Source organism: Passer montanus, unplaced genomic scaffold (assembly GCF_014805655.1).
Source record: "Passer montanus isolate IOZ18808 unplaced genomic scaffold, ASM1480565v1 scaffold218, whole genome shotgun sequence".
In the NCBI taxonomy this organism is placed as follows: domain Eukaryota; kingdom Metazoa; phylum Chordata; class Aves; order Passeriformes; family Passeridae; genus Passer; species Passer montanus.
Genome location: NW_024366792.1, coordinates 15,909 through 42,560, shown reverse-complemented (window position 1 = coordinate 42,560; position 26,652 = coordinate 15,909). Strand labels below are relative to the sequence as shown.

General features: G+C 38.4%; 1 protein-coding gene across 2 annotated transcripts in view; it reads left to right on the top strand.

The window, feature by feature from the left end:
* The window catches only part of RHOBTB3 (Rho related BTB domain containing 3), a 29,837-nt gene extending 3,729 nt beyond the window's left edge, over nt 1-26,108 (top strand). For both annotated transcript variants that reach the window (XM_039709577.1, XM_039709576.1), the window contains 10 exons: nt 4,913-5,105; nt 6,912-7,063; nt 7,877-7,988; nt 8,826-9,194; nt 12,009-12,121; nt 13,686-13,797; nt 16,090-16,263; nt 17,466-17,632; nt 18,634-18,730; nt 21,271-26,108. In XM_039709577.1, the coding sequence (XP_039565511.1) occupies nt 5,036-5,105; nt 6,912-7,063; nt 7,877-7,988; nt 8,826-9,194; nt 12,009-12,121; nt 13,686-13,797; nt 16,090-16,263; nt 17,466-17,632; nt 18,634-18,730; nt 21,271-21,386 (1,482 nt within the window). In that variant the 5' untranslated portion in view covers nt 4,913-5,035 and the 3' untranslated portion in view covers nt 21,387-26,108. The remainder of the gene's footprint in view (nt 1-4,912; nt 5,106-6,911; nt 7,064-7,876; nt 7,989-8,825; nt 9,195-12,008; nt 12,122-13,685; nt 13,798-16,089; nt 16,264-17,465; nt 17,633-18,633; nt 18,731-21,270) is intronic.
* Nucleotides 26,109-26,652: the final 544 nt, after the last annotated feature.

Below are 26,652 nucleotides of genomic sequence, written 5' to 3'. Positions count from 1 at the left end.
GCTTTGAAAAAGACTTCTTCAATTGACAATCTGTGTTAGATTTGACAGTCTTCAGGACTGAGATGCCATTTTGTTGACTAGCCTGTATTTTGCAATTCCACTTTACTCTAATTTTTTTATGTTTCTGCAGAAAAAAGGGAGGCAAAATTTTTAATATCTAGTGGGACATGAATCTTCCTCAAGTCGAGAATTAAGGATAGTATAGAAGCTGTAATTCATGTTTTGATTAATTACAGTGCTGGAAAATAAATGGCAAAACAAAAAGTCCTTTGTCATGTTCACTACATGAAGTAACTCTTGTTCTCCCCTCTCTTACTTGGAGCAATACCCCAGGGATATGAGAGTGTTTCTGTCCTGGCCTCGGGGTCTTGCTGTCCTTTTAAACTTTTTCTACTAAGACCCACCTGGTTTTGTTTGTTTGGTTTGGTTTGGTGGCTTTTGTTTGGGTTTATTTTACCCCATGAGAAACAATACCCCCCAGAATTTTCTTAGCTTTCCGCTATTTTATAAAAACTGCTGAGTTCCTAGAGAATTACTGACATCATCAAGTACAAAAATGTTACAGAAGGGGAGTATAGAGCAGCTGGGTTTTGGAGGTCGCCTTGTGCTGGGTTAGATACATGAAAAGGGTTGGATGCTCTGCTGTGTCTGCTCAGGGCCTTCCACAGAGCTGCAGACCTCCTTGGGACTCAATAGTACACAAATATAATAACTGCAACTTAAATATATTAACCACAATTTTGAGAAGATGCTCTGTGAACTTTTTTCTAATTCTCCCTTACAACAATCTCTTTCCCTGAATCTTTTTATATTTTTTCCTTTTTATTTACTATACCAACAGGAGTAGTTCCTCAAACACTGTGAGTTTTCTTATGCCAATGATATCATCCATAGTGTAGTTCTCTGGCTTTTTCCTCTTTATCATAATTCTTGTGCTCCTTATGCTGCCAAGGCTGGCTAGCCTATATCATGTCTAAAGGTACAGGAATCTGAGCCACTTTCAGATTTTATTTACTGTTTTTAGAAATCTAGACATATTACTGCTTCAGTAAAAACTGACAGCTAGTAACTTTTCAATTTTTCAGTGCGTCATTCCTTCTCATTTTTAAGCTTGAATGCCTGAAGTGGCAATTTACAACAAATTATCGTATCCTGGTAAAAAATACTCTTAATTTCATTTATGAGAGGATGACAGAGGCCAATATCAATTTCCTTTGTTTTGTGAGGGGGATGTTTAGGGGATTTCTGGAGGAAGTACTTCCATCTGTGCTGCAGATTACTTATCTGAGTAAGTTCAGGGGATTAGTAAATTATGAAGAGTACCCCCATAAAATTTGTCCTGCTGCAGACCTGATAAGAAATTGCAGAGGAATCTTGGGAAAAAAAAAACAAAAAAACGGGGAAGGCTCTGGTACATAAAATTTGTCCTGCTGCAGACCTGATAAGAAATTGCAGAGGAATCTTGGGAAAAAAAAAAAAAAAAAACAACGGGGAAGGCTCTGGTGTGTGGTGTGGAGAACATCAGTGTGAAGAAGGTTTTGGTAATGGAGGCTGGGTCTGTAAATGGATCATAGAGAGGGATAACTTTCCAATGTTCCCAGTGCAGTTCTCTTGGATCCTGGGGAAATCCCAGGGGAACATTCCTACAGGATGTCAAAACGCCCTTTTCCCCACAGAGTGGTTTGCATTGCTGCTGCCTCAGACCCAGGGCTGGGATGGTTGGGCATGGGGACCCTTACTAGCAGATTTCAGAAAGAGTGTGGGCATTGCAAGAGCACTTGTGTGAGGAATTTCACTGCCATTCAGAAAGGCATTCATAAATCATTTTTAACAAAGCAAGTATTGTTGTCTTGAGGGATCATGTGATTTTGTATGAAAATCGTATCTTCAATGCCTCTGAAAGCTTTATTTTTAACATTGAATCTTGAGAAGTATAGTTTACTAATGGCAAGAATGTTATGAGACGCTTAGAATGGAGACATGGAAGGAAAGAATTAAGATTTTTCCTAATGTGTCCTGAATGGAACAGCAACAGAAATATAACCAAAATTATAATTAATAAGGTCATCATAAAAAACCTTAGCTGTGCAGATACTTCTTCCTTTTGCCAATGTCTGACTTGTGAAGTGGAGCAGGAAGTATGATGAAGAGTAGCTGTTACAAAAAAAATTAAGAAGATTAAGGTTATTCCTGAATTGTAACAGTTGTTCATCATGTCATGACATTCCCGTTGTCATTTTTGCATGAAAGGTTCTCTAAAAGCAATAATGAAGGAGGCTCTAGATGCTCTGTGTCAGGGATGTTTTGTGCAAATAACCCATTGTTGGAGATACTTTTGTAAGATTTTCGTGGCACATGAGCATGTACAACACAATATCCTGTTGTACACTGGAGTGAGTGAAAAACAATACACAAACATACCACAAAACCAATATAAAAGCAATATTAAAATACACGTATTAAATTCCATAGGAAGTTTCCATAAGCATTTTCTATTACTCATGCTTAAAGCTGTGCAGTTACAGTGTATTTGTGCATCTGTGCTCTACTCTTTGCTTATGATACCACCCATTGTCTCCAATCTTGTAGAGATGGGCAGGTGCAAATCTGGGCTGATCTTGAAAATGGTCAGCTGGAAGGAAATTGCAAAAGGACAGATGTTCTTTCTGTCTGCCAGCATAACAGAACAGATAAAGATTCCATGTTATTTTTGGGGTTGTATTGTATTTTTCCTTTAACCCTGTGTTATGTTAAATGTATACAACTCTGTTAAAAGTTGTCCATTGAGATCTTAATCAACTAAAGCGTACTGAAGCTGTCCCTTGAAAATTCTCAGTTTTTGCCTGCTTTGTGTGATCAAGTTCTCCAAATGTTCATCTAGATGGCTGTCTCAAAGGACTGTAGCCGGTAGTCCTACTGCTAGAGGTGCTAAATTTGCATTTATGTGTGTTATATTATTAATCAAGTGTAAATTATTGTATTAAGTGCTAATTGAGACTGTCCTTACCCTGGGATTATAATAGCCTCTAACTGAGTTATCTCAAAAAAACAAATATCAAGAGCAGTGCACTTGACCTCCTCTATTGTCAACATGGTTAAATCATGTGAGAGCTATTCCTGATAAATTGTTAATTGTGATTTACTTATTGAACAAAAGCTTCTATTACAGAGATCAATGGGAATGTGTACTGTAATTTATTTCCTGACTTATTTCTTTGTAAGGTCAGGACTTGAATTGGGAATGATGTGAACTGACACTTTAGGCAAATACTCGCTGACTTTAACTTCAATCAAGGTCATGCTACTTCTTGTAGTTAAAAGTGTTGCAGCTACCTCACCAGATTGCAAACAATGACCCTTTTGAAGTGATCAAAAATAGCTATGTTGACAATGCAAGCCATGCCACTTGTTGATATTAATAATCTTTTATGTACTTTACTCACATTTGCAGTGCTCTTATTTCTGTGACTTGCTTTACAAACTCAAGTTGCTCCCCACCACCCAAACTTTGAGTTCTCCCCTTTTGTCACTTCTCTGCTCATTTGTTCCTATTTTTACATTGTCTTTATTTCATTGCTGCCAATTTCCTTTTTTTTTTCCTCAATGTCCCAAGTTCTTTTAGTTTTGCCTCACATGCTGTGCAGGGCTGCCATAGAATCACAGAATCCCTGAATGATTTGGATTGGAAGGAACCTTAGACATCATCCCATTCCAACGCCTAGCCATGCCAGGGGGAGGCTGCACAAACATGTGCTTGAGAATTGTTAGCTCTTTCCTGCCATGCACAGTAACACCTTCCACTAGACCAGATTGCTCAGACCCTCATCCAGCTTGAGCCTGAGCACTGCCAGGGATGGGACAAACTGTGCCAAGGCCTCATCATCCTCTGTGTAAAAAATGTCTGCCTTATGTCCAACCTAAATCTACCCTCATTTAGTTTAAAGCCATTGTGCCTTGTCCTATCACAACTTGCCCTGCCAAAAAGTTTGTCCCCATCTTTCTTATAAGCCCCCTTTAATTAAAAAAAGGGCAAAACAAGTCTCTCTGTTGTAAGAGGTGATAGTATTTCAGGTCATTGGAGGTTTTCTTCAGTTCTCTGGACAAGTTCCAGACTTCTCTCATGAGTTTTCAATTCAGTATACATTCAAAGCCAAGGCTTCCCCTGGTGTTTATGAGCTACCTCCAGGTGAAGCAGAAACTGTGGAACCAGAGTTCTATGACAAATACAGTAGTAATAACCATATAATATAATATGCAATATAATAAGCATGTGGATACAGCACAGCTGTAAATGTACAGAACATCAAACAATTTTAGAGGTTAAGTCCTCAGCATAGAGCAACGAAAATTTGAATGTGAAGTTGAAAAAGAAAGTTTAGGTATGTGATTGAACTGCTTGTCCTGAAGACATTAACACCTGGTAAAGCCATGTAGAAGCTCTAGTGATAAAAATCACACTGAATTATTAAGTTTGTATTTAAAAGTCCATAGGTATATAGGATAATTCTGTGTAATCCTTTCTTTAAAATGGCATGATTAATAATGTTTTTGTATGAGTTGCTGAAAATATCTACTACTGAAGGTGCTTTTATTTCCTAAAAGAAACAATTTAAAAATTAAGTAATTAAAGCAGAAAAGATTCTTCCTGAAAAGAGTATTCCCTGATAAAACCTATTTTTAATTCTTCTTGCAGAATTCCTGAATTCATAGAAAATATTTATGATTTATTATAACAAACAACTTGCTCTCCAAACAAGGAAATTACAAGCAGGAACTCTGCTCATTGTTGCATGTCTTCAAATAAGATCTAATCAGACAAAAAAATTTGTAAAGTTTTGCACTAAGAATATAGAATATTTCATCTTTTTCTTTATAGACAGTAAATTCTTGAGTGGTGTTTTTTATTTTTTAGGGTATATTTGACAGTGACTGGTACACTTCCTGCCGGCTCATTGGAGGAGCTGATATTATTGTGATTAAATACTCTGTCAATGACAAGACTTCATTTCAAGAACTAAAGGACAGCTATGTGCCAATGGTAAAAAAAGCACTAAATCACTGCTCAGTTCCAGTAATAATTTCTGCTATTGGAGCAAGAAAAAACGGTATGTATCCATCCTCCTGTAACAACAGATAAAAGCTCATTTGGGAGTTGGGGATAGTGAAATTTCAGTAGAAGCTGGTTGTTTTTCCGAGCTGCTAACAGAAACAATTAGTCTGTCAGGATGACAGTAGTATGCACATGTATTTTGGCTCTCTAAACTGATGTGCTGGCAAGAACACTGTGCTTAATTAACCCCAGTGATGAAAGGCAACCTATCCTTCTTTGACCTCTGCAATGACTCTTCTTGTGGAGCCATCACACATGAGGATTAAATCTAGTAATTTGAATTAAGCAACATACATTTGGGTATAAAGTATCTCTAGTGTATGAGATTAAAATTATGTCCAGCATTCTGAAAACCCTGGAGAGAGGGTGGGAAAAGCCTTGAAATTCTCTGGGATTTTTTTCCTAAAACAATGAATGAAAACCACAACCCTGACTTGTCTTTTACTTCATGATACTTTACTAAAAGAAGTGTTTCTGAGCATCCCTCCTTTTAATGATGAGAGATGATGATGTAAGTGTAGACATTTCTTTTGTACTGTACATAGAAATATTAATCCATATGAAGTATGTCTTCTGTGGATGGAATGCTCAGTGTTGCTAAGTGTCTTCTGTTCCTTTTAGCTCAGTGACAGATACAGGACAGTTAAAGAGCTGCATAACAGTTAAATATTTACTTTCTTCCATTTAGTAATTCAATTATATGACCAAAAGCTTTCATGCTATGATTTATACAGGAGTAATAAGTCTCCTGTTCTAAAGGCAAGGTGTTGGTAAATTGTTTGTATTCCCCAGGCATTTCCTTACACTTTGTGTTTAAGAATAGGATATCACCAAACTGAGTGACTCCTCTAGTGGTTATTTTTTCTTTTCCACTTATTTTTTTTCTGTCTTCCTCCCTAAGTAACATGGCCATGAGAGACGTCAGGCTGGATGTCTGGGTTTACTCTGAGACCTGTCAGAGCAAACTGCTGTGCACACACAGAACCCTTTTGTTTCTAGGAGGTATTTGTGAACACAGCAGTTTGCTCATACAGATTACAAAAACCTTAATCCTCTGTAGTGGTAAATGTTGCTGCCAAAACAAATTATTAAAAAAAAAACAGAAAAAGCTGTTATATCATGTTATCCATAGGCAGAGGACATTAGCGTGGAGCATGCACAGCACATTCTTACTGTCATTTAGCAAAGCTGACCCAGTGTGGCTAGAAGAGTTTTAACATTTAAATGGCGTAATCTTAAACATACCAATGTACCTACTTTGTTGTTGTGGTTTTTGTTTTGTTTTGTTTTGTTTTTTAATGTATGTGAAATATATTGAAATATATGTAAATGAATCAGATCCCGCCATGTACGAACCCATCAAAGGTTGGTCTGGAGTGGAAGTTTTCTTCTTTCACTACTGTGTCCTGCATGGACAGACCACAATAATTCAACAGGTTTAAGGGTGGCATTCACGAATGATAACACCTGCAGGCTAGTACAGGACCTGGGCATGAATAGGTATTGAGCCAAAGCCATATATGGCATCCTTAAGTCTGGCTGAACTTTTCCACCTTAACAAAATCAATAAAGTAATGTTAATGTAATATGTATAGAGGTTTGTAGAGTGAGCAGTGTTTTGAATTGATTAATATGAAGTTGGGTTTTTTTCTGTCATTATAGATTTCTTACTATAAAATTCCTATGTTTTCATTTCCCTCTTTGTTCTCCTCTGAGTAGGATACCTTTACAGTTATTTAGGAGTCTAAGAATTCTGCATTGTTTGGCCAAAATGGTTCTTTTTCATCACTTTTTACCCCAGGAGTGCCTTGCACCTGTCCCCTGTGCACTTCAGACAGGAGGAGCTGTGTCACAACCTCTGAAGGAGTTCAGCTTGCAAAGGAACTCGGAGCCACTTACCTTGAACTGCACACTCTTAATGACTTCTACATCCAGAAATACTTTGGAGGAGTGGTGAGTGAGAATCTGCAGTTTTGGAAAGAAGGTGGAACATGAGGTGGATGACTGATGTGAGGGCTTCAGAGAGCCAGGGGAGGTACACCCTGGGCCCTTCCACCAAGTGCCAAGTTCCCACCAATCCAGAATTCAAGTTACATATTAAAAAAAAAATTCTTCAAAGCAAGGGTGGTCAGACAGTGGAACAGAATGGCCCGGGGCTCTGTGAGTGCCCCATTCTTGGCAGTGTTCTTTTCTGGGTTGGAAGGGTCTTGGAGCAATCTGATCTGTGGAAAGTGTCCCTACCCATGGTAGGTAGATTGGAATTCAATGGTCTTCAAGGTACTTTCCAAGCCAAACCATTCTAGGATTCTATGAGTCTATGATGCTATCTGAATTAGCAGTACCAATATTGCTCTGGTTTTAAATATAAAGATTTAGGAAAGCTATCTGATACACTGCAGTAAGTTTTCCACTTGTATTCTTGTCCTTTTATCTTGCTGACTAACACCCAGCTGAATGAGGCCACTCTCCAAGATACAATGAGCATCTGAAGAGGTTGGTAGATTGAATATTTTTGTGTCTGTCAGTTCTAGGAAGATTAAATACACAAAAATTAACCACAACCATTTGAATAAATAGTCTTTTAAATTGTGCTAGTTTTATCTAAATATGGTAGCTTCTCGGAAATGAGTTTTGGGACTCTCCTGGATGACTGAATAGTGTCAGCAGCTTTAGCCCTGCATACAAAACCTGTTATACCCCTTAATTTGATGTATAGGTTGTTATTAAATAACAAGATTTTAAAAATATATATATTTCTTTTCTTAGCTGGAATATTTTATGATCCAAAGTTTGAATCAGAAGTCATCAGAAAAAATGAAGAAAAGGAAAAAGACGCAGAAGTGCCATCGGGTCCAACCACCTCAGCTTGAACAGCCAGGTGCTCTTTGATATCTGAGCTCTAGTATAATTCCTTATGTGTGTCACTTTATTTGCACATTTAATATTTTTTACTACATTTTTTAGTAACAATTGTTACTATGAGCTGTGCTATCTCTTGTCAGCAATTCTGGTTATGTTGCATCATCTTTTAGTGATAGTTTAATTTACTTGGGAAGAATTGTATGGCAATCTATAACATCACAATGGAATTCTATTTAGATGTAGAGCCAGGGGAGGTACACAGGGGAGTTTATTTAGATGTAACTAATAGGAATGGTTTTCTTGTGGACTTATGAAAGCATGAATTGATAAAAGCTTTCCATAAAATCTTAACAGACAGATTACAACAGGAAGTTTTTAGAGCATGAATTATTATTCCACAGTATAATGAAATAGTGTTTTTGTTTGCTGAAGATAAAGCAAAGAAGTACACACCTTTATGAGATTTCTGAGCATTTGATGCATTTGTTCAGTGAAAAAATTACTGACGAGTTACCTACAAATCTGTAGTTGTCTCTTCTTCCATGTTCTAAAAGTTTGCTCAGACCTCGTACATTTGGAATACACCGTCAAAGTTTCTTTATAGAGTAATTTTCTATAGAGGGTTCATGAAAGGACAGACATTTTACCATTAAACTGTTTCTTAACTTTCTTACTGCACTAAACGTTTCCATGTTTAGAGTATTTTACTCAAGATACTCAAAGAGCATATAAGAAATATTCTTATTGAATATCTCTTTTAAAAATTAAACTGACCTCATAAGGTCAGTTGTCCTGTGGTTAGCACTTGCTAAGATTGTAAAACTTAGGTTTTACAGCCTGACTTCTTTTGCAGAAAAGATGCCGATCCTGAAGGGTGAAGCCTCGCACTACAACGCAGACCTGCACAACCTGCTCTGCTGCTGCCAGTGTGCAGATGTGGCCTTCTACCCTGAGGACCTCAGCACAGCAGTGGAGGCTCACAAGATCATCCTCTGCTCTGTCAGCCACCTCTTCATGCTGCTCTTTGGGGTGAAGAGACCATCTGATGCTCACGATGCCTCCGTCGTGCAGCTGGCACAGAGCCTCTTTGTGGTGGAGGCAGGCGATCCCTTCCCCTCCTCCCCCCATGGTGTCCCACCCTGTGTCCCACCAGTCAGGGTGGTGGTGAAGGATTCTGTCTTCTGCTCTTGTCTCCCGGACATCCTCCACTTCATTTATTCAGGTACCTGCTGGGAATAGATCTGGCAATGTATTTCCTATTGTCTCATGAAGGAATATGTGCATCACCTTAATGAACATGGCTTTGCTGTTGCTAGATGATGTCTCACCTTGTTTCCACAAATAGTTTATCCCTTGTGATTACTATACACAATAAAAACCAGCATCACCTATAACAAAAAATAGGTTAGTTGTCATTGCAGATTTAATAGGCCTAAATTAAATTAGTTCACAGGCTAACATCAATAACATTCAAAATTTTGCCAAAAAAATGTAGTTTGAATCATTTTCAGATCGTAGGCTTTTAAAATATTGTAAATGGTTCTAAACACAACGGCAAGAGTGCAGAGTTACTTTTGAAAACTCAAGTAATTTTTATTCTGAGTATGGTGCAGCTGAAGAGTATGGTTGATGCCCTGTGGGCTCCCAGGACAAGTGAAGAGAGATGAATCTTGACTCCATGTTTCAGAAGGCTGATTTATTAGATTATGATATATATTATAGTAAAATTATATACTAAAACTATACTAAAATAATAGAGAGAAAAGGATCCATCAGAAGGCTAGAAAGAACAGGAGAGGAATGATAACAAAAGCTCGTGTCTCTCGGAGAGTACGAGCCAGCTGACTGTGATTGGCCATTAATTAGAAACAACCAACATGCACCAATCACAGATGCACCTGTTGCATTCCACAGCAGCAAGTAGTTATTGTTTACATTTCTTTCCTGGGGTTCCTCAGCTTCTCAGGAGAAAAATTCTAGCAAAGGATTTTTCATAAAATATTATGGCTACAAAGAGAAAACAGTGATAGGTGGCTGGAGTGTGGAAACCTCTGTGTTTTGCATGAATTTGCTACCAGCTGGTACAGACTGTGACCTCACCTACCTAAGGCCAGCTATCAAAATGACACTGATATTTTCTAAACTTTTCAGATGTTGCTTAGGAATCCTCAGCAGAAAGATCTGGGTGTTTTTTGTTTTTTTTTCTGGAAGTAACATAAAATATTATGGCTACAAAGAGAAAACAGTGATAGGTGGCTGGAGTGTGGAAACCTCTGTGTTTTGCATGAATTTGCTACCAGCTGGTACAGACTGTGACCTCACCTACCTAAGGCCAGCTATCAAAATGACACTGATATTTTCTAAACTTTTTTTTTTTTTCTGGAAGTAGCCAATGCCTGTTCTTTATAAAATGTTTTTCAACTTGTCAGAGAATCTTTCAGCTTCCAGTTGGAGTTTGTACATCAAAGGCAGTTCTTTCCAAAATAGTAACAAACAAAAAACAGATGGAAATTTTTTCATTTTAAAAATCCATGAATATATGAATTTTTTGTTCTTATTTATTTGAGACAAGGATATGGGATTAAAATTGGATTTTTAGCAGGTGATGGATAAATACAGTATTTTTAATTCATAGAATAATTTAATAATTTGGGTTGAAAAAGACCTTTAAGATTATCAAGTCCAACCACTAACCCATCACTGCCAAGCCTATCACTTAAACAATGTCCCCAGGTGCCATACCTTTGAAGTGCCTCCAAGGATGGTGATCCTACCACTGCCTTGGGCACCTTGTTCCAGTGCTTGACAACTCTTTAGGTGAAGAAATTTTCCTGATATTGAATCTAAACCTCCCCTGGTGCAACTTAAGGTGGTTTCCCCTTGTTCTGTTACTTATTACCTGGGAGAAGAGATGGTCCCAGCCTAGCTACAACCTGGTCCCAGGCAGCTGAAGAGAGCAACAAATTCACCCCTGAGCCTCTTTCCTCCAGTTTGAACATCTCTGTAAACATCTTCATCTGTTACCATTTACAGCTTGGGTCTAGTGCCTTGTGTGCACTAATTTTCCTTTTTTACTTTCCTTTTTGTCAGCCAAGGAGCTGTGAAACTGCTACTGCAGGCAGAGCTCTGCTTTACTCTCAGCTCACAGCCTGAGGGTCATTGTGGCTTTTGGTGCCCCTGAGAGGGGAAATTGCTTGAGGTGCAGACTGAGAAGAGAACAAGTCATGAGTCTTCAGATTTTCAGAACTGTGACATGATGCCCATGAGGTTATAAACCCTTAACCAGTGTAGCATAGATGGGAGATAATTTTGCTGAGGATGCTGTGCTGTAGGGGCTGATTGAGCCTCTTGACAGCAGAGCATCTTCAGGGCTGTGCTGTGTTGGGCTTGTCACTGAGCTTGATCTATTTCTGTCTCCTCCTTGTCCTGGGTTAGAACTGAAAGCCCCACAGTGCCTCTGAGACTTTCTTCAGCAAAGTGCATGAGGACAAACTATCTTTGTTTTTACTCTCTTAATTTTTCCAAGAAAGTTATTGAGACACCTCAGTGAATGTCATGGCTTTGACTGCGAAAACAAGAATAATGGAAATTCTACTGCAAACCTTGTGCTGATTTTAACTATGAGGACTGAGAATATAACTGTGCATTAAGTTTTTCTAGTTCAGACATCTACAGAACAATGCAGCCAGCAGCACAGACAGAAGCTAAAAAAATTCCACAAATGTTGAAACATTAAGGATTTTTTTCCCCTGAATCCCTACCTGCAATATGTAGTGACTGAACTGTGGGAAATTAATACATTAAGTGTGAAAGTGAGATGCTCTAGTAGTTTGGTACTTGGTTGCACTATAAGAAATACCATGGAAATTTAATGTGCAAAATTGCATTGTGCCCTTCCTAAAAGCAAAGATCTGGCTGATTTATGTGCAAACCCCCGTTTCTGTAGTGTGTGTTTGGCATTGATATAATCTTTCCTCTGCCTGCTGAGGCCTGTGCCTTGCTGATTTATAATCTGTCTCCCCTGGTTTTGTGACAGGTGTTTTCCAGTGGGAACTATTAGAAGAGGACATAAGAAAGAAGCTGAAGGATCCAGATAAAACAGAACATGTGCTTGAGAAAGTTAAATGCATCCTGAAAACTCCAGGGAAGGTACATCTAACTCCCTTGGGTCACACTTAGTTCCTTAAGTTTTTGAGAAATTGTTTTGTAGGCAACGTTTTCTTGTCAGTCTTTGTTTTAAAGTCACTTTGGATTAAACAGCCTGTACTTTTCCATGCTTTCAGTGGGTCGTTTGCAGGTACATAAACAGAGATCCTGATGTAACATGCAGAATGAATGTAATTGGTAAAAACCACACAAGCAGGTATTTTAAAAGGATTACTCATATTCACAGCTTTGAACATTGTCTGGCAATATAATTATGGATTCCCATGTAATAGAGGCTGGCCAGGAAATATTTGCTCCTAAGCCAAAAGTTGGGCTTCTGCAGTAGATCCAGAGGGGTGGTTTCTCATGTAAGTGCTGTGATGTGGAAAGCTGTTTATTACTCAATATATTTAATTGAGTAGAAGACCACAGAAAAAATGTAACATATTATTAAGTTAATAAAAAGTCACACTGTAGAATTAGTTTTAATGTAGAATTAGTTTTTACATTTTTCTTGGAGCATGTACATTCCCTGATAATATAGAAATTGCTCTAATGATTTCTATTGATATAGAAGGGAAAACCTCTCAGATTCTCTTAAAACAATACAATATAGACATCAAAAAGTCACTGAACTGTTTTCAGTTTATGACTGCTCTGTCTTAGGCTTACCAGCCCTTAGTGCCCATAGCTAAAACATTTATATGTTTGGCCTTGGAGAGCCCGAAGACTTTTAAGATAGTGAGCCTGAGCTGTTGTAATTTCTTTTATTCTTTTTTTACGCCTTCAGGGTACTCTTATTTCCCATTTAAGCATTTTTCTTTGGAGGCCCAAAAGAAGGAATCGTGATTTTTCTTAGGAAAATGAAAAAAATTATAAATTTAACATTTTAACCATAAATCCAACCTCATCTGAATTTCACTTGTCACAATCTAGCAACACGATTTTATAATTGTTCCTTTTAGCAGCTTTAGATTACACTTTTAAGGTAAGTAAACCAAAACTGAAAACTAACTGGGAGTATTGGGTTTTGGAGAGTCTTGACACTACCAGGTTAATGTAAGAGGAGTATGTGCTCCAGCCTGTGAGCTCCCCCTGCCTCTGGGAGGCAATTCCAGGGCAATATAAACACGGAACTTCCAGCTGCCTTGCCCCTGTACATGGCATCGCACTGCGGGTGGATGTGTGCCCCATCCCTGCTCTCCGCAGAGCCCTCAAACCTCGTTTTGCTGCAGCATCGGGTCTGCACAGGGAATGCGTCAAAGGCTTGGCATCCAGAAAACTGATGAAGCCCAACCTGCCTGTAGGGGCTGGATAGGGGAGTTTCATCAGAGGTCCAGAACACCAAGGAGAGAGAGCTGAGGTGTTGCTGTGGGGGACAAGAGACCTCTCAGAGCTGCTGAGGAATTCACTGCAGGGAATAGGACATTAGAAGATAAAAGATGATTGCAGAGGAATGCACATGCCAGAAGCTGTTGTTTATTTTCCCATATAAATGATGTCCCATAATGTTTAGTTCTGTGTGCAGGCACACATGACAGTGCTTTATTACCAATTTATTTTTCAGCTAAACACTGCAAAGGACTGCAAGTCTCACCAGATAAAACAGCTCTATAGTACTTCTCTTAGGCTATTCTTTAACACACCTGTGCTGGCTGATGTAATCTTCAAAATACAAGGTACAGTACCTCTGTTCCCTTGGTCTCCAGCCTTTACCCTTTTACCCCTCTTCAAGAATATGGGACATAGAGGTGTCCATGTTCCATGGCATCAAAACTAAGGAAATATGAGTACTTTGCTGTCACTGCAGAAAGCGGGGAAAGCTTGTAGATGCCCTGTAGCGCTCTCCACTTCCAGCATGGTCCATCTGGGCTGAGCCTATAGGAATTCCCTCTTCCTGTTATGGCCCACTGTGCCTCTCTGATTTACCTTATTTTTATTCTCTTTAATTCTACTTTGTTTTGCCGGGGAAAGCTTGTAGATGCCCTGTAGCGCTCTCCACTTCCAGCATGGTCCATCTGGGCTGAGCCTATAGGAATTCCCTCTTCCTGTTATGGCCCACTGTGCCTCTCTGATTTACCTTATTCCTGTTCCCAGCTGCACAAGCATTAGGGCATACTCAAGGGTTCTGCCTAACATCACACCTTGGAGAAGCATGAGGTTCATCTCTATGCTTGTTGCCCTCAGTGGAAAGAGCAGAGATGGTGGTTATTGGCTCCTGGCCAATATCCCCCTGTCCATCTCAGGTGGGTGCTGGCTGTGGAAGAACATGCCTTGTCCCCCAGAAGCTGACAGGGACTGGCTTCACTGTCCTTGCCACCAGGGTTTGGTGACCTGCAGATGTGGTGCTACTGACGCCCACCACATTTTACTACCTGATGTGCTGCAGTGTCAGGATTCAATATTTTGTCTGGAAATTAAATGTTCTCATTGTTACAATGAAAAATGCAGTGTGAGAATTGTGCTGCATGCTTTTGTAAGAATAAGAATGACATGGTTTTTAAAAGCTAACACTATTCTCTGTCTGTCCATGCTCATCTTTCATGCAGAAATGGTCTTCTATAATTAGATAATTATTTTCAGATGTATATCTCAGGGACAAATATGAAGCATTAGCTCCTCAAACATAAACACAGAAGGACAAGCAGACTCTTTCTAGATGTTCTGTTTAACACGCAGAGAATACTCCACAAAAATATCATTGTAAAGGAGTGGGAAATACTGATTTTGAACTCAATGACATGAACAATTCATCTCAGTGTCCCATTCCTGAGAGAGTCTTTGTGGGAAGCTGATGAAACCAGAACAACACTATATATTTTACAGGAATAAAACCAAAATCTTTGAATGGGTTGACAAGTATTTTAAAAAACCATGCTTATCCACTAATAAAATGTAAAATGTTTTTCCTAATAATTGATACATCTTCCAATTTTTTTCTCAAGTTCATCAATCAGAGTAACTGCATCAAAATTAATTAACTACTAAGAGAAATTTAAGGCCCTAATCTTAACCAGACAAACACATTTGTAAGTTTTTGAGCTTTCTAGCTTACAGAAGTATGGAAGCCAGGAAAAATTGGAGCCCTTTGTGTCAGTGTAAAGACATAGAACATGACTGAACATCTTAATTAGTAGATAAATGTCCATTCACAAGCACATACAGGACATATAGCATGCAGCTTAGACATTTTGAAAGTAGAAGTACAGGGGGTAGAAACAGGGAAAAAAAGACAAAAAATGCCAGAAGGCATCACAGAATTACTCAGGTGCCAATGTTGTGGTTAAAGACATAATTAAAACAGTAACTTCTTTGTACGTATATACAATATATTGCATGTGAGTTAATCTGTTTATTATAATTTTGATTAAAACGTTTGCATCCAACTCTAAATGCTCATTTTGGTTTCGGTTGCTGTCCTGACCGGCACTTGCTTGGCACTTCCTTGCATACTGAACTGGACTTCCCAGTCCAGCTGGACTCTGCAGCCTCAAGGGCCTCTACTCCTCTGGGCTTTTGGCCTCTCCAGGTCTTCCAAAGGCTGTAGTAAAGCAAAGGGTTCACTTGCAAATGATAGAAAATTAATACATTTTTGGCAAAAAATCACCAGTTTTTTTTTCATAAGACAGCCATTCAGGAAATTCACTTAGGCACAGTATTTAATCTAGTTAAATTTATACTTACTTATTGGATTTAATGGAATTTATTCTATTTATTCTATTCTCAGTTGGTTTAGTCTATTGCATTTTGGCTTAAATAATTTTTTGTTTGTTGATTTTGTTTTATTTTACTATTCATTATTCACCTTAACTAGTATGCATACTTAACTAGTATGTTGAAAGTGTCAACTTTCAACACTTAATCATGTTCAGTGGGGTGAAGACCTTCTAAGAAGACATGAGCTTTAAAATGAAGATCTTTCTGTGTTATGTAAAGTCACTGTATATTTATTTTAGTCTTACATCCTACAGGTGCAACTGTACCAGCCCACAGGGCAGTTCTGGTGGCTCGCTGTGAGGTTATGGCAGCTATGTTTAATGGTAATTATCTAGAAGCAAATAGCATTCTGGTTCCAGTGTATGGGGTTTCCAAAGACACTTTCCTGTCCTTCCTAGAGTACCTTTACACTGACTCCTGCTGCCCAGGTAAGGAGACTGTAAAATACATTTTTATATCTGTAACTCATTTTTCCACAGCAAGGCATTGATAGAGAGTAATGTAGTAGCACCTATTTAATGGAAAAATGCCAATATTTGAATGTGCAATGTCTTGAGAAAGATAACTTTTTTGTATTGTGCAATAAATAAAAAAATCCGTCCTATACAAGTAAAATAGAAGAAATGTTTCTAATAAAATTATTTATTTGCTTTCTGCTCACATAACAAGACTCACATTTCAATTTAATTTCTGATCCATTATAATATTGGTAATTTTTTTTTTACATTTCAGTAACATTACTTTCTAGTCTAGATTCTGTGTTATATTTAAAAGTTGTCACTTCTTGAACACACATATAGCTGAGGGTACTATAAACAAGGTTAAATTGCAGGAATACCTTATTTATACACAAAGGTTAAATTGCAGGAACACCTTATTTATACACATGGTTATGTTATGTATATATAAACTCAGAAAAATAAAATATGCCAACGGGAGTGTTTGGCAAGAAAAATTGAGCTAAAATATTCTTTATGTCTCAATCTTTATCTTTCTTATGAGAAGAAAATCTGAATACTAAATCTAAAGCAGGATTTAAGTGTAGCTAATTTTCCCTTGATATACGAATAAATGATACTGTGATATGTATTTTTGCTTCTGGTTTCTTTTGAAATAATTATTCTACCTTATTCTTATATATTCCATGTTTCTCTTTTCACTCCACCTAAAATTTCCTTGTTTATCAGTTTAAAAATGCAACCACTGTGCTATATTTAAAAAAAAAAATATCTTTTTTTGTCTTTGGACATTTTTTTTGCTATATTTTCTTGTATCATAAAAGTGCTTTTCTGAAAGAGAACTTAGCTAAATCCACTTACTAATTCTCTAAATAGATCAGCAGCACTTGGCTCATCATCTTCAAGATCCACAATATTGACAGCAATTCTTTACACCCATCTGCCAAAAAGTTCTGAACACATTTTTTTTTCTTAATTGAATAGCTTATCTGGAAAAATAAGGTGATACAGCAAACAAAAATTTATAATAATGAAAAAATAAAACAAGATGATCACAGAAGTCTGATTTTGTGTTTGTTGTTAGGTATTTAAAATTCAACTTGGTGAAAAACAGCTTTGGTTTCTTGTCAAAAAGGTAAAATACATGTAACTTGTGTCTTCTTGTTTTTTAGCCAGTATTCTCCAAGCGATGTCTCTGCTGATCTGTGCAGAGATGTACCAAGTAATGAGACTCCAGCATATTTGTGAACTTTACATCATCACGCAGCTTCAGAGCATGCCTAGCAGGGAACTGGCTTCCACAAGTCTCAGTATTGTTAGCTTGCTCAAAAAAGCTAAGGTATTATTGTACATATCAAATGAGGATATATATGTTGACTTTAATAAGTTGTTTTTAAAATTTAAAAAATATTAAGAGCAATTTCTGTTCCCAAGGAAACATGTTGGTAGAAAAATCTGTTTACTAGGGATAAATGGTGAAAAAAGGGTGGTCAGAAGAAATCCTTCAGCCTTTAATTGCCAAACGTGCAGTCACAGAATCACAGAATTGCCTCTACCAATGTACCCAAGCCTGCTCCAACACCTGACAACCTTTACCACGAAGAAATTTTTCCTACTCTTCAACCTAAACCTCCCTGGCACAACCTGAGGCTATTTCCTCTTGTCATGTCACTTTTTATCTGGGAGCAGGGACTGACCCCCACCTGTCCACAACCTCCTTTCAGGGAGTTGTAGAGAGTGATAAGGTTGCCCAGAGCCTCTTTCTTTTCCAGGATAAAAATCCCCACCTCCTTCAGCTGCTCCCGATAAGATTTGGGCTCCAGACCCTGTAGTCACACCCTCATCTGTGGAATTTGTTTTATAATGGACACACTGCATAGAATATTGAGAGAAATGCATAAAAGCATGAAAAGAAAAGATTACAGGCTGAAAAAAAATGAGAGACGATAAAGGCAGGGTTGGAAAACAGAAGAGGAGAATAAAAACTAGATTGCAGGATTTTCTGCAGAAAGAGGAGACCACAAAACCAATATGCCACATTCCTTCCCTCCATTCCGCTGAAGCTCTGCTTCTGTGCAGATGTCAAAATTTACAAGATTTGTGATACATTAGGGTTTTTTTCTTCCTCTGGGAGAGGGACTTTGTTAATTTGTTCTCGGGTGTTCACCTGTTTACATATTTCTACTAAATGACTTTTCCTTCATTATCTTCCATAGTCAAAACTTTATTTAGTAAATTGCTTAACAGTGGAAACTGGAAATATTTTGACATGTGAGATGTGGTTATGTTTTAGACATGATAGCATTAAGTGGCTTTTTTGTCTTTTCTTTCTTCCCACAGTTTCACAATTCTGATTGCCTTTCAACTTGGCTTCTTCATTTCATTGCCACTAACTACCTCATCTTCAGTCAAAAGCCTGAATTTCAAGAACTTTCAGGTATTCCTGTGTTCATTTTGAAGAGACAAATATTTTCATATTTTGCTGAGAAGAAAAGTGATGTTCTGAATAATACCATTTTTGCACGAGAAAATAATTAGGGTTTCTTTAGGATATTCCAGCAGGACATTTCACCATGCTGCTGTGGGATGAGCACACAACATGACACAGCCAGCCCTGTATCACTATTTTTGCGGTTCCTATTGGGATGGCCAGGTTTCCACCCATAAATGAATTTGCTGGAACAGTTTGGTCATTGTATGTCAGTCCCTTCATGTTATCTTGCTAATTTAAATCAAGGTAATGGGTCATTTTTGATACTTCTTCAAGTGCTGGGGTTTTCCTTTAAGAAAATAGGATTCTTATAGTATGCTCCAGCAGATCTTATAAAATGAGAAAATTATGGCCCATTCAAGTAAATAAATCCAGCTTCTTCGAGGGACCCAATATTTATTTTTCCAAGCATTTGTATTTGCTTCCAGTGGTGTAACTAGAAAGTTTTGCTCATTGCCTGTGTGATTTTCATTCACCCTGATGAGCAGTGCATCTCTTTGACCTGTGACACCTCGAGGTTCAGGACAGCAACACAGCAGCAGGCAGTGGCTCTCCAAGGGCTTTCTGAGACCTGTGATCTTCACAGAAATGCAGAATTAGCTGAGTTGAAAAAACACATATGGATCACTGAGTGCAACTCCTGGGTCTGCACAACACCATCCCCAAGAGTCACACCATGAAGAATTGTCCAAAAGCTTCATGAACTCTGTCAGGCTGGTGCTGTGACCATTGTCCTGGGAGCCCGTTCCAGTGCCCAAATACACACTGGGGGAAGAACCTTTTTCTAATCCAGCCTAAACCTCCCCAAGGAGGCCTGAATACAAGTTCAGACCATACCCTTCGAGTGTCTGCCACTTCTTTTCCCCTCTGCACCTCTTCTTCTCCTCCTCACATGGAAGTTGCAGACTGCAATGAGGTCTCCCCTCAGTCTCCTCTCGGCTGAACAGACCAAGTGCCCTCAGATGCTCCTCACACAGCTTCCACTCAAGGCCCTTTACTGCCTCCTTTGGTCACTCTCCAATAGTTTTAATGTCATTCTTATACTGTAGTGCCCAATCTCCCCTAGACTTGAGGCAGTGCCATCCCAGTGGACAGCACAGCAAGACAATCCCCTCCCTTGCCTGGCTGGCCATGCTGGGCCTGGTGTGCCCACGACAGGAATGTCTCTCCTGGCTGCCAGGACATTGCTGACTCAACGTGTCATCAACCAGCACCCTCAGATCTCTTTCCAGGGCACTTCTCTCCAACATCTCATTCCTCAGTTTGTCCATACATCCAGGGTTGCCCCATCCCAGGTGTAGAGTCCAGCACTTTTGCTTTTTGAACTTCCTATGGTTGGTGAACACCCAGTCTTCTAATTCATTGAGTCCTCTCCGCAGGGCCTCCCTGCCTTTGAAGAAGTCAACAACTCCTCCCAGATTTGTAGCATCTGCAAATTTGCTCAGTGTCCTTTCCAGTCTTTCATCCCAGACACTTATGAAGATGTTTAAGAGCACAGGACCAAGGATGGAGGCCTTTGGAATCCCGCTAGTGACAGGTCCCCAGTCTGATGTCACCCCAGTCACTGTAACCCTTTGTGCCTGACCTGTGAGCCGCTTGCTCACCCTTCACAGGATGTGTTTATGCATCTGTGAGCTGGACATTCTGTCAAGATCCTGTTTTAGTGAGAAACAGTATCAAAAGCTTTACTGACATCCAAAAACATTACATTACTGGCTTCCCTTGATCAGTTAGGAGGGTTACCTTGCCATAGAGGAAATCAGATTTGATTAGCAGGATATTCCCCTGAAGCCCTGCCTTGTGCCCACGTGGGTGCAGTTTGCCTGCCCTCAGGCTCTCCTGGCTGTGGGCCTCTCTGCTGTGCCTTGGTCTGAGACCCTCAAGGAACCAGGAGCAATGGATGCAAACTGGCTCTGGAATATTTGGGGTTAAGGGGACGAAAATGCGTCTTTCTGCAAATGCAGAGGGGAGTAATCTAGATAGTCTTATATGACTATGTCAGTGATTAAATGCAATGAACCACATGCAATAAGAGTTTATCATCTTGCTGAATTCTTAGCTGCACTCCTCACCTCAGTACACTTTCTGTATTGGTCTTGAGACAAAGTACTGGCACAGGAATTGACATACCCTGCTTTACAGTTCTGCAGCATAGAAAAATCCTTGCATACCACCTATGACTATCCTCTAGGGATAAAGTATGCTCATCTTTAGGAAAGTCTCTTTGCTGTCCTTAATAAGTATTCTATTCATTTTTTCAAAAAACTTTTTTATTACTTACTTAATAACAAGGAAATATTGTGTGGTAACTCCTACATCTGTGCCATAGCAGAGCTCAATGCAGAACAGGCAGCACTCATCTCTACTTTTGTAGTTGTATTTATATCTTTAATGGTTTTTAAGCTATATTAAATTACTTCTTGCAGGCTGTGCATGTGTGTACTATTTCTATATATTATATTGAATTCCTTTATTTCTTTTTCTAGTGGAAGAGCGCAATTTTGTAGAGATGCACCGATGGCCTTCAAATTTATACCTGAAGCAGCTTGCTGATTACAGGAACTATATCCACTCTCAGAAATGCCACTGCACAGTAATGTAAAGAGACTGAATACACATCAAGTACATCTCAACTGCAAAATTTCGCATTGGGGATTATATAGAATATAAAAATCATGTCAAGAGTGAAACCTGACACTGACCTCCTCTGGAAATTACAGACATTCTTTATTTTGTTAACAAATAACTTATTTTTACCGTGAAGCATTGAGAAATGGACACTGGAGATTTATTTTAAGCACAAGGATTTCATATTCATGGGGATTAAATGTCTTAGAAGACAGTGCCATGACTGGCTTCTGCTCCCCTTTCTAATTTCCTTTTGGTTTATTTTATTTTTTTTCATGGTTATTTATGACTGCTAAACTGAATCTGTTGGAAATAGACTAGTTCTGTAAATCTGTGTGTAATAGAAGCATAGGGATACAGTAGCAGTGCAGGGAAGCTGAGAAGCCAGGTCATAAGTTCTTCAAATACTTCAGGATACAAAAATTTTCTGCAGCATTTGTTAGTTCACAATATAATGGGTGGGCTTAAGAAGCATTGTAGTTGCCATTAATTTATTACTCCAGAGAAGGCCTGTAGTTCTGTTAAAACCTTATGAGTAGATATTTTAATTCCAGACAAATGCCTATGCATTACAGTATTCTCTAGTGCCTCCAAATATCTTAAGAATGACGTAATTTTTCCTGCCAGTAGGTAGGAGAAGAAAGCCTGTTTTCACACTCTGCAGAACACCTTTGTTAGTGTGCTCATATTGTATTTTTCCCCATGAGAAATGAAGAGTGGGAAAACCACATATACTCAGAGCATATCTGTATGGTACTGATGGACAGGGAAGAAAGGTAGAGGGATCAACAGCCTTTCTTGGGGTTTGAGCAGAAAAACTCACTAGAAGAAGTGGCTTGTAGTCACCACAATACATCTTAGATGTGCTGATCATGAAGGAGATGACCCTCGCAGATTTGCCAGTGCTGCCAGGGTTGTTGGCTTTTGTGGTGGGACTTCGATCTGAAACCTCCCCAGAAGGGATTCAGTTCAAGTTTAGTTATCATCATGTGCCTGTAAGCTACACCATGTGAGATAAACCTAGCTCTAGATCCTTTCTGAGATACAAGAGAAAATCCCAGAATATTATGACTGGCATGATCCTTGAAGATGCTATTTAGCATCTTTATTTTCTTGACCAAAATAACTTGTCATGCTGCTGACTTGTATGTACATAGTATGTGCTAATGCCAAAAAGAGCCCAGCTTTTTCCTGAGCATAGGTGCTTTTCTAAAGCAAAATCTAATCAAGGAACTAAATGTCTCATTATCATTCTTGAACTTTCAGATCTGGTTTTTCATCTGCCTTTGTGATGTGGTATGTAGCCTGAGACTGTGGCATTTCTACCACATCAAATGTACCTGGAAACTGCATCTGTGAGAAGGTGGAAAGACAAATTGCTGGAGCTGAATCTTTTTTTTTTTTTTAAGATATAAGAACATTTTTCAATACTGTTTTATAGATAAACTGTTCTTTTCAATTTCCATTCTAGAGTCATAGAGATTTCTGGGGTTTTTTTGTGACACTTTGCAGAACTTAAGAGAGTCTTTCCTTCCCTGTTTTTGTATACATACAAAATAAAAAAGAGTTTATGGCTCAGCTGGCTGCTGCAGACTTCAAATTCCAAGGTTAGTTTTAGGTAAGAAGGACTTTTTTTTAAACTCTGCATCTGCAAATCCTAAAGTTATTTATAAGATAAATATACTTATCTAAGGCTTGCATATAGGGAGCTTAAAATATAGAGAATGATAATGCTTTTTCAAGATCATGAAAGAGAATTGAAATTATTAAACAAAAAAATAGTAGAAAAGTAATATGTATGGAACTGACATGAGAAAAAAGTAGTTTTTATAGTTATATAGTTATCAAAATTTTAAGCAAAATTAAATTACTGGATAGATAATAAAACTGTAAGGTTTTTGAAGGTAAAGTAATGGAAAAATTTGTGCATACAGTTAAACAACAGCTGGTCTAGACATCTATAGCATCCTTGGGTGCTTCTAGCAGAAGTCAGCTCAGTTATGAAAAGTGGGGATTAAATGCTTCACACTGACATCCTGTGCAAAAGTGACACAAAAGTTCTATGAATGTTAGTCTAAGCTCCATATAGTCCTGCATTTTTAATGTTTTGAAAGTTTTCCCAATTTTTCACTAGGAATTCATCTGTTGCCAATGATTTGTGTATAGATAACACATAAGAAAGTACTGGTTTTAATTTTCTGTAAATGTTTTATAGTTATTTAAAAATAGGCTTAATGGAAATATAAACACTTTCTATCCAAACCAGAGAAATATTTTGCTATTATGCATTTTAGTCAGTGATAGCCACAGGTTTTATACAGAGAAGTCAAGCAGTATAAAAATATTTAGTATTTATTCAGAGATTCAGAGATTAATGCTTACTACTGTGCAAATAATAAACTAAGTTTCCATTTTACTGTGTATCCCCATAATGCTGCCTGTATCAGGTGCAGATGTGTTGTACTTGCAGACATACACTATCTGATAAATTTTAAGTCATAGAAGAAATCTCACTAGATATTCTTATTTTCATTCTCTAACATGATTTTCTGTAGAGATATATGTATCTTAGAGCTATTTTTAAGCCTTTTTTAGCATTTGGAGACATGACTGAAAGTAGATAATGATGCTTTGTGAGTTGCTATTCTTAGCTGGTTTTAGTGGAGGCTTTAGGACTGTATCCATCACAAATAGTCAGGAATTAGGGCAGTTCTGAATTTGGTATTTATTTATAACTGTGCATGGCATAAAGTAAAAACCACTTTGATATAAACCTCTCACCTTATACTATGGTATAAAATACAAATCAGGAGCCAATTGGAAAAAAAAAAAAGTTATTTAAAGAAAAAGGTGGTTTTGAAAAAATAAAATGTTTCTGGAATGCTTCCACTGGTTCCAACACCTCCCAAACTCCCCTGGCACTGGCAGCATTGGGATCAAAGAAAGAGGTCAGTGGTGAATTTGGATGTCCCTAGGCAGTACCAATAGCATTTGAAATTATATGTTTAGGCTTAAGTTTAAGTAGAGATGCAACTCCTGAGTCCTTCATTAGAACTAACTCTCAAAATTAACTTTGAGCAAATAATTTTTTGAATAGTGGATGACACTGTTAATTTTTCTATCCTCTATATGTGTGTTCTTGTCCTAAACTAGCACTAAGCTTTATAGAGACTCAAAAAAAGTTTTCTGCACTAGTAAGGTTTTCCATATGATAGTCAGAAAACCTTTGTTTTTGTCCTTAAGACATGGTGTGGTTGATTTGGAAAAAAAACAAACCAACAAACAAACCAACAACAACAAAAAACCCCAATCTGTTAGAAAAAAGAACAACTATTTTATTAGGCATGTCCTGAAACTCTTGTATGTTTTTCTTTTAGTGTATCCTGACTAAATTACACAGTTTTAGATTTAATATGTAAAATTTTTGATACAAAATTAAAAAAATATTCTCTAATCAGTATTATGTGATTACTTATGGATGTATATTAACATACGTGAGTGTTACACTGGTGACGTTTTTTGTAGTTTATTGGAACCATAGAACCATACTGGCTTGAGAAGAGCCATTGGCTTGGGCTGCAAGGGACTTAAAATCATCTTGTCCCAACACCCCTGTCATGGGTAGGAACACTTTCCTCTAGACTAAAGCCCCAGCCTCACCTTGGACACCCAGGTCCTCAAGTGAGCACCCACTGAGCCACAACAGCAGCACTGAGCACTGATGAAAGCTGCAGGCACTGTCCCAAAAGCCAGAGTGTGTTCAGACAGCAGTGGGAGAATTTAGGAGGAAGGGTTTGGTTTACTAAGCATTGAAGAAAGAAGGAAGAAAAAGGAAGGGGAGATCAGATAGCAGAGGATCACTAGTCTTGGGTCCAGCATTGATTCGGCTAGTTCCCCATCCAGGCTCTGTGGGAGTACCTTTTTATAGGTAAGTATATGTAGGCTCCCTGTAGTTTTTTATTACCTGTCAGACTTTTCCAGTGGTTTTGAAAAGAGGAGGCAACAAGGACACTATTAAGACTCATCCCATCTTCACTGAGACTACTGTAAATCTGTAGTGATTTAGTTGATCTACTTTACAGATCTGTAGATCTGTAGTGATGTAGGGAACCTGATTATCTTTTTCCTAAAAGCTTGTCTGGTGAGATTTTTGCTATATTGTGGCAAGTGCAGAACTGCAAGAAACTGTGGAAAGGGATGCATGGATGGATAGCTAGAAAACATGCAGAGGATTGGCACTAACTTTGATGTAGATGGAGTCTTCTTTCCAGGGTTGTGACATGGTATTCAGCCGTCACGGGTTACCTGAGATCATTTGTGCTCACTTCACTGCAGTGGTAGTAGGGGAAGCTCTGCTGGGGGAGAACAACACAGTCTTTGCTGTCATTTTAAGTCCACAGTGTTTCAAGGCAAAAAGTGGTGTCAGTATGAAGACAGACACATCAGCCAGTCCAGATCTGCTCCAAAAGCCTCAGGTTGAAGACAGAGAAGGCAACCTACGGTAGCAACATTTCACCCAAGTACAGAGGGTGGTTTGGGGTGGAAGGCTGAATTCTGGTCAAAGCTTTATTTTTAGAAGGCTTGCAGTTATTCCTCCTCGCCAGGTCAGTACTTCTGACTTCCTGTAAAGTGATGTTCTCACAAAATATTTTTACTGCATGTGTTTCACAATAAATATTATTATTATGAAAATGGCTATTTTGAAATCATGTATCTTATTAAGTGTTGATGCCATTCTTAGCCTGTATATCTGGCTGTCACATTTGGAAAGGAGAAGGAGGTTCAGGTCAAGTGGTGGGTTAAAACACACAATCCTCCAGTACTGAAATCCATCCCTTTTCTCAGTTCTGCTCTACTCCCAGCCTCTTGTTCAAGGACAGCTGAAAACAATGGCTGAGCCCAACTACAATATCACTCCATACATCTTCATCTTAGGCAGGCTGCTAGTCAAGTCCTTTGTGTATCAGGGAGGCAGACTTCATCAGAGAAAAGCCAGCCCTGATTCTTACTTTTGTGGCTGTCAGGGTGAAGACTGTTTTAGGATTTTTAACTTGAAAGATTTTCCACGTCACCTGGAGATTCACCTGGGAACTTCAAGCTGAAGATATTAAATTCTCACTATTCTTTGCTGAAAAGGATAAAGATTGGGGGCCTGGATATAGGCTGTAAATGCAAATCAACAACTACCTATATTGATTTATATGTTCAGCCATGCTGAGTTAACTGGAGAAATCAGCTAG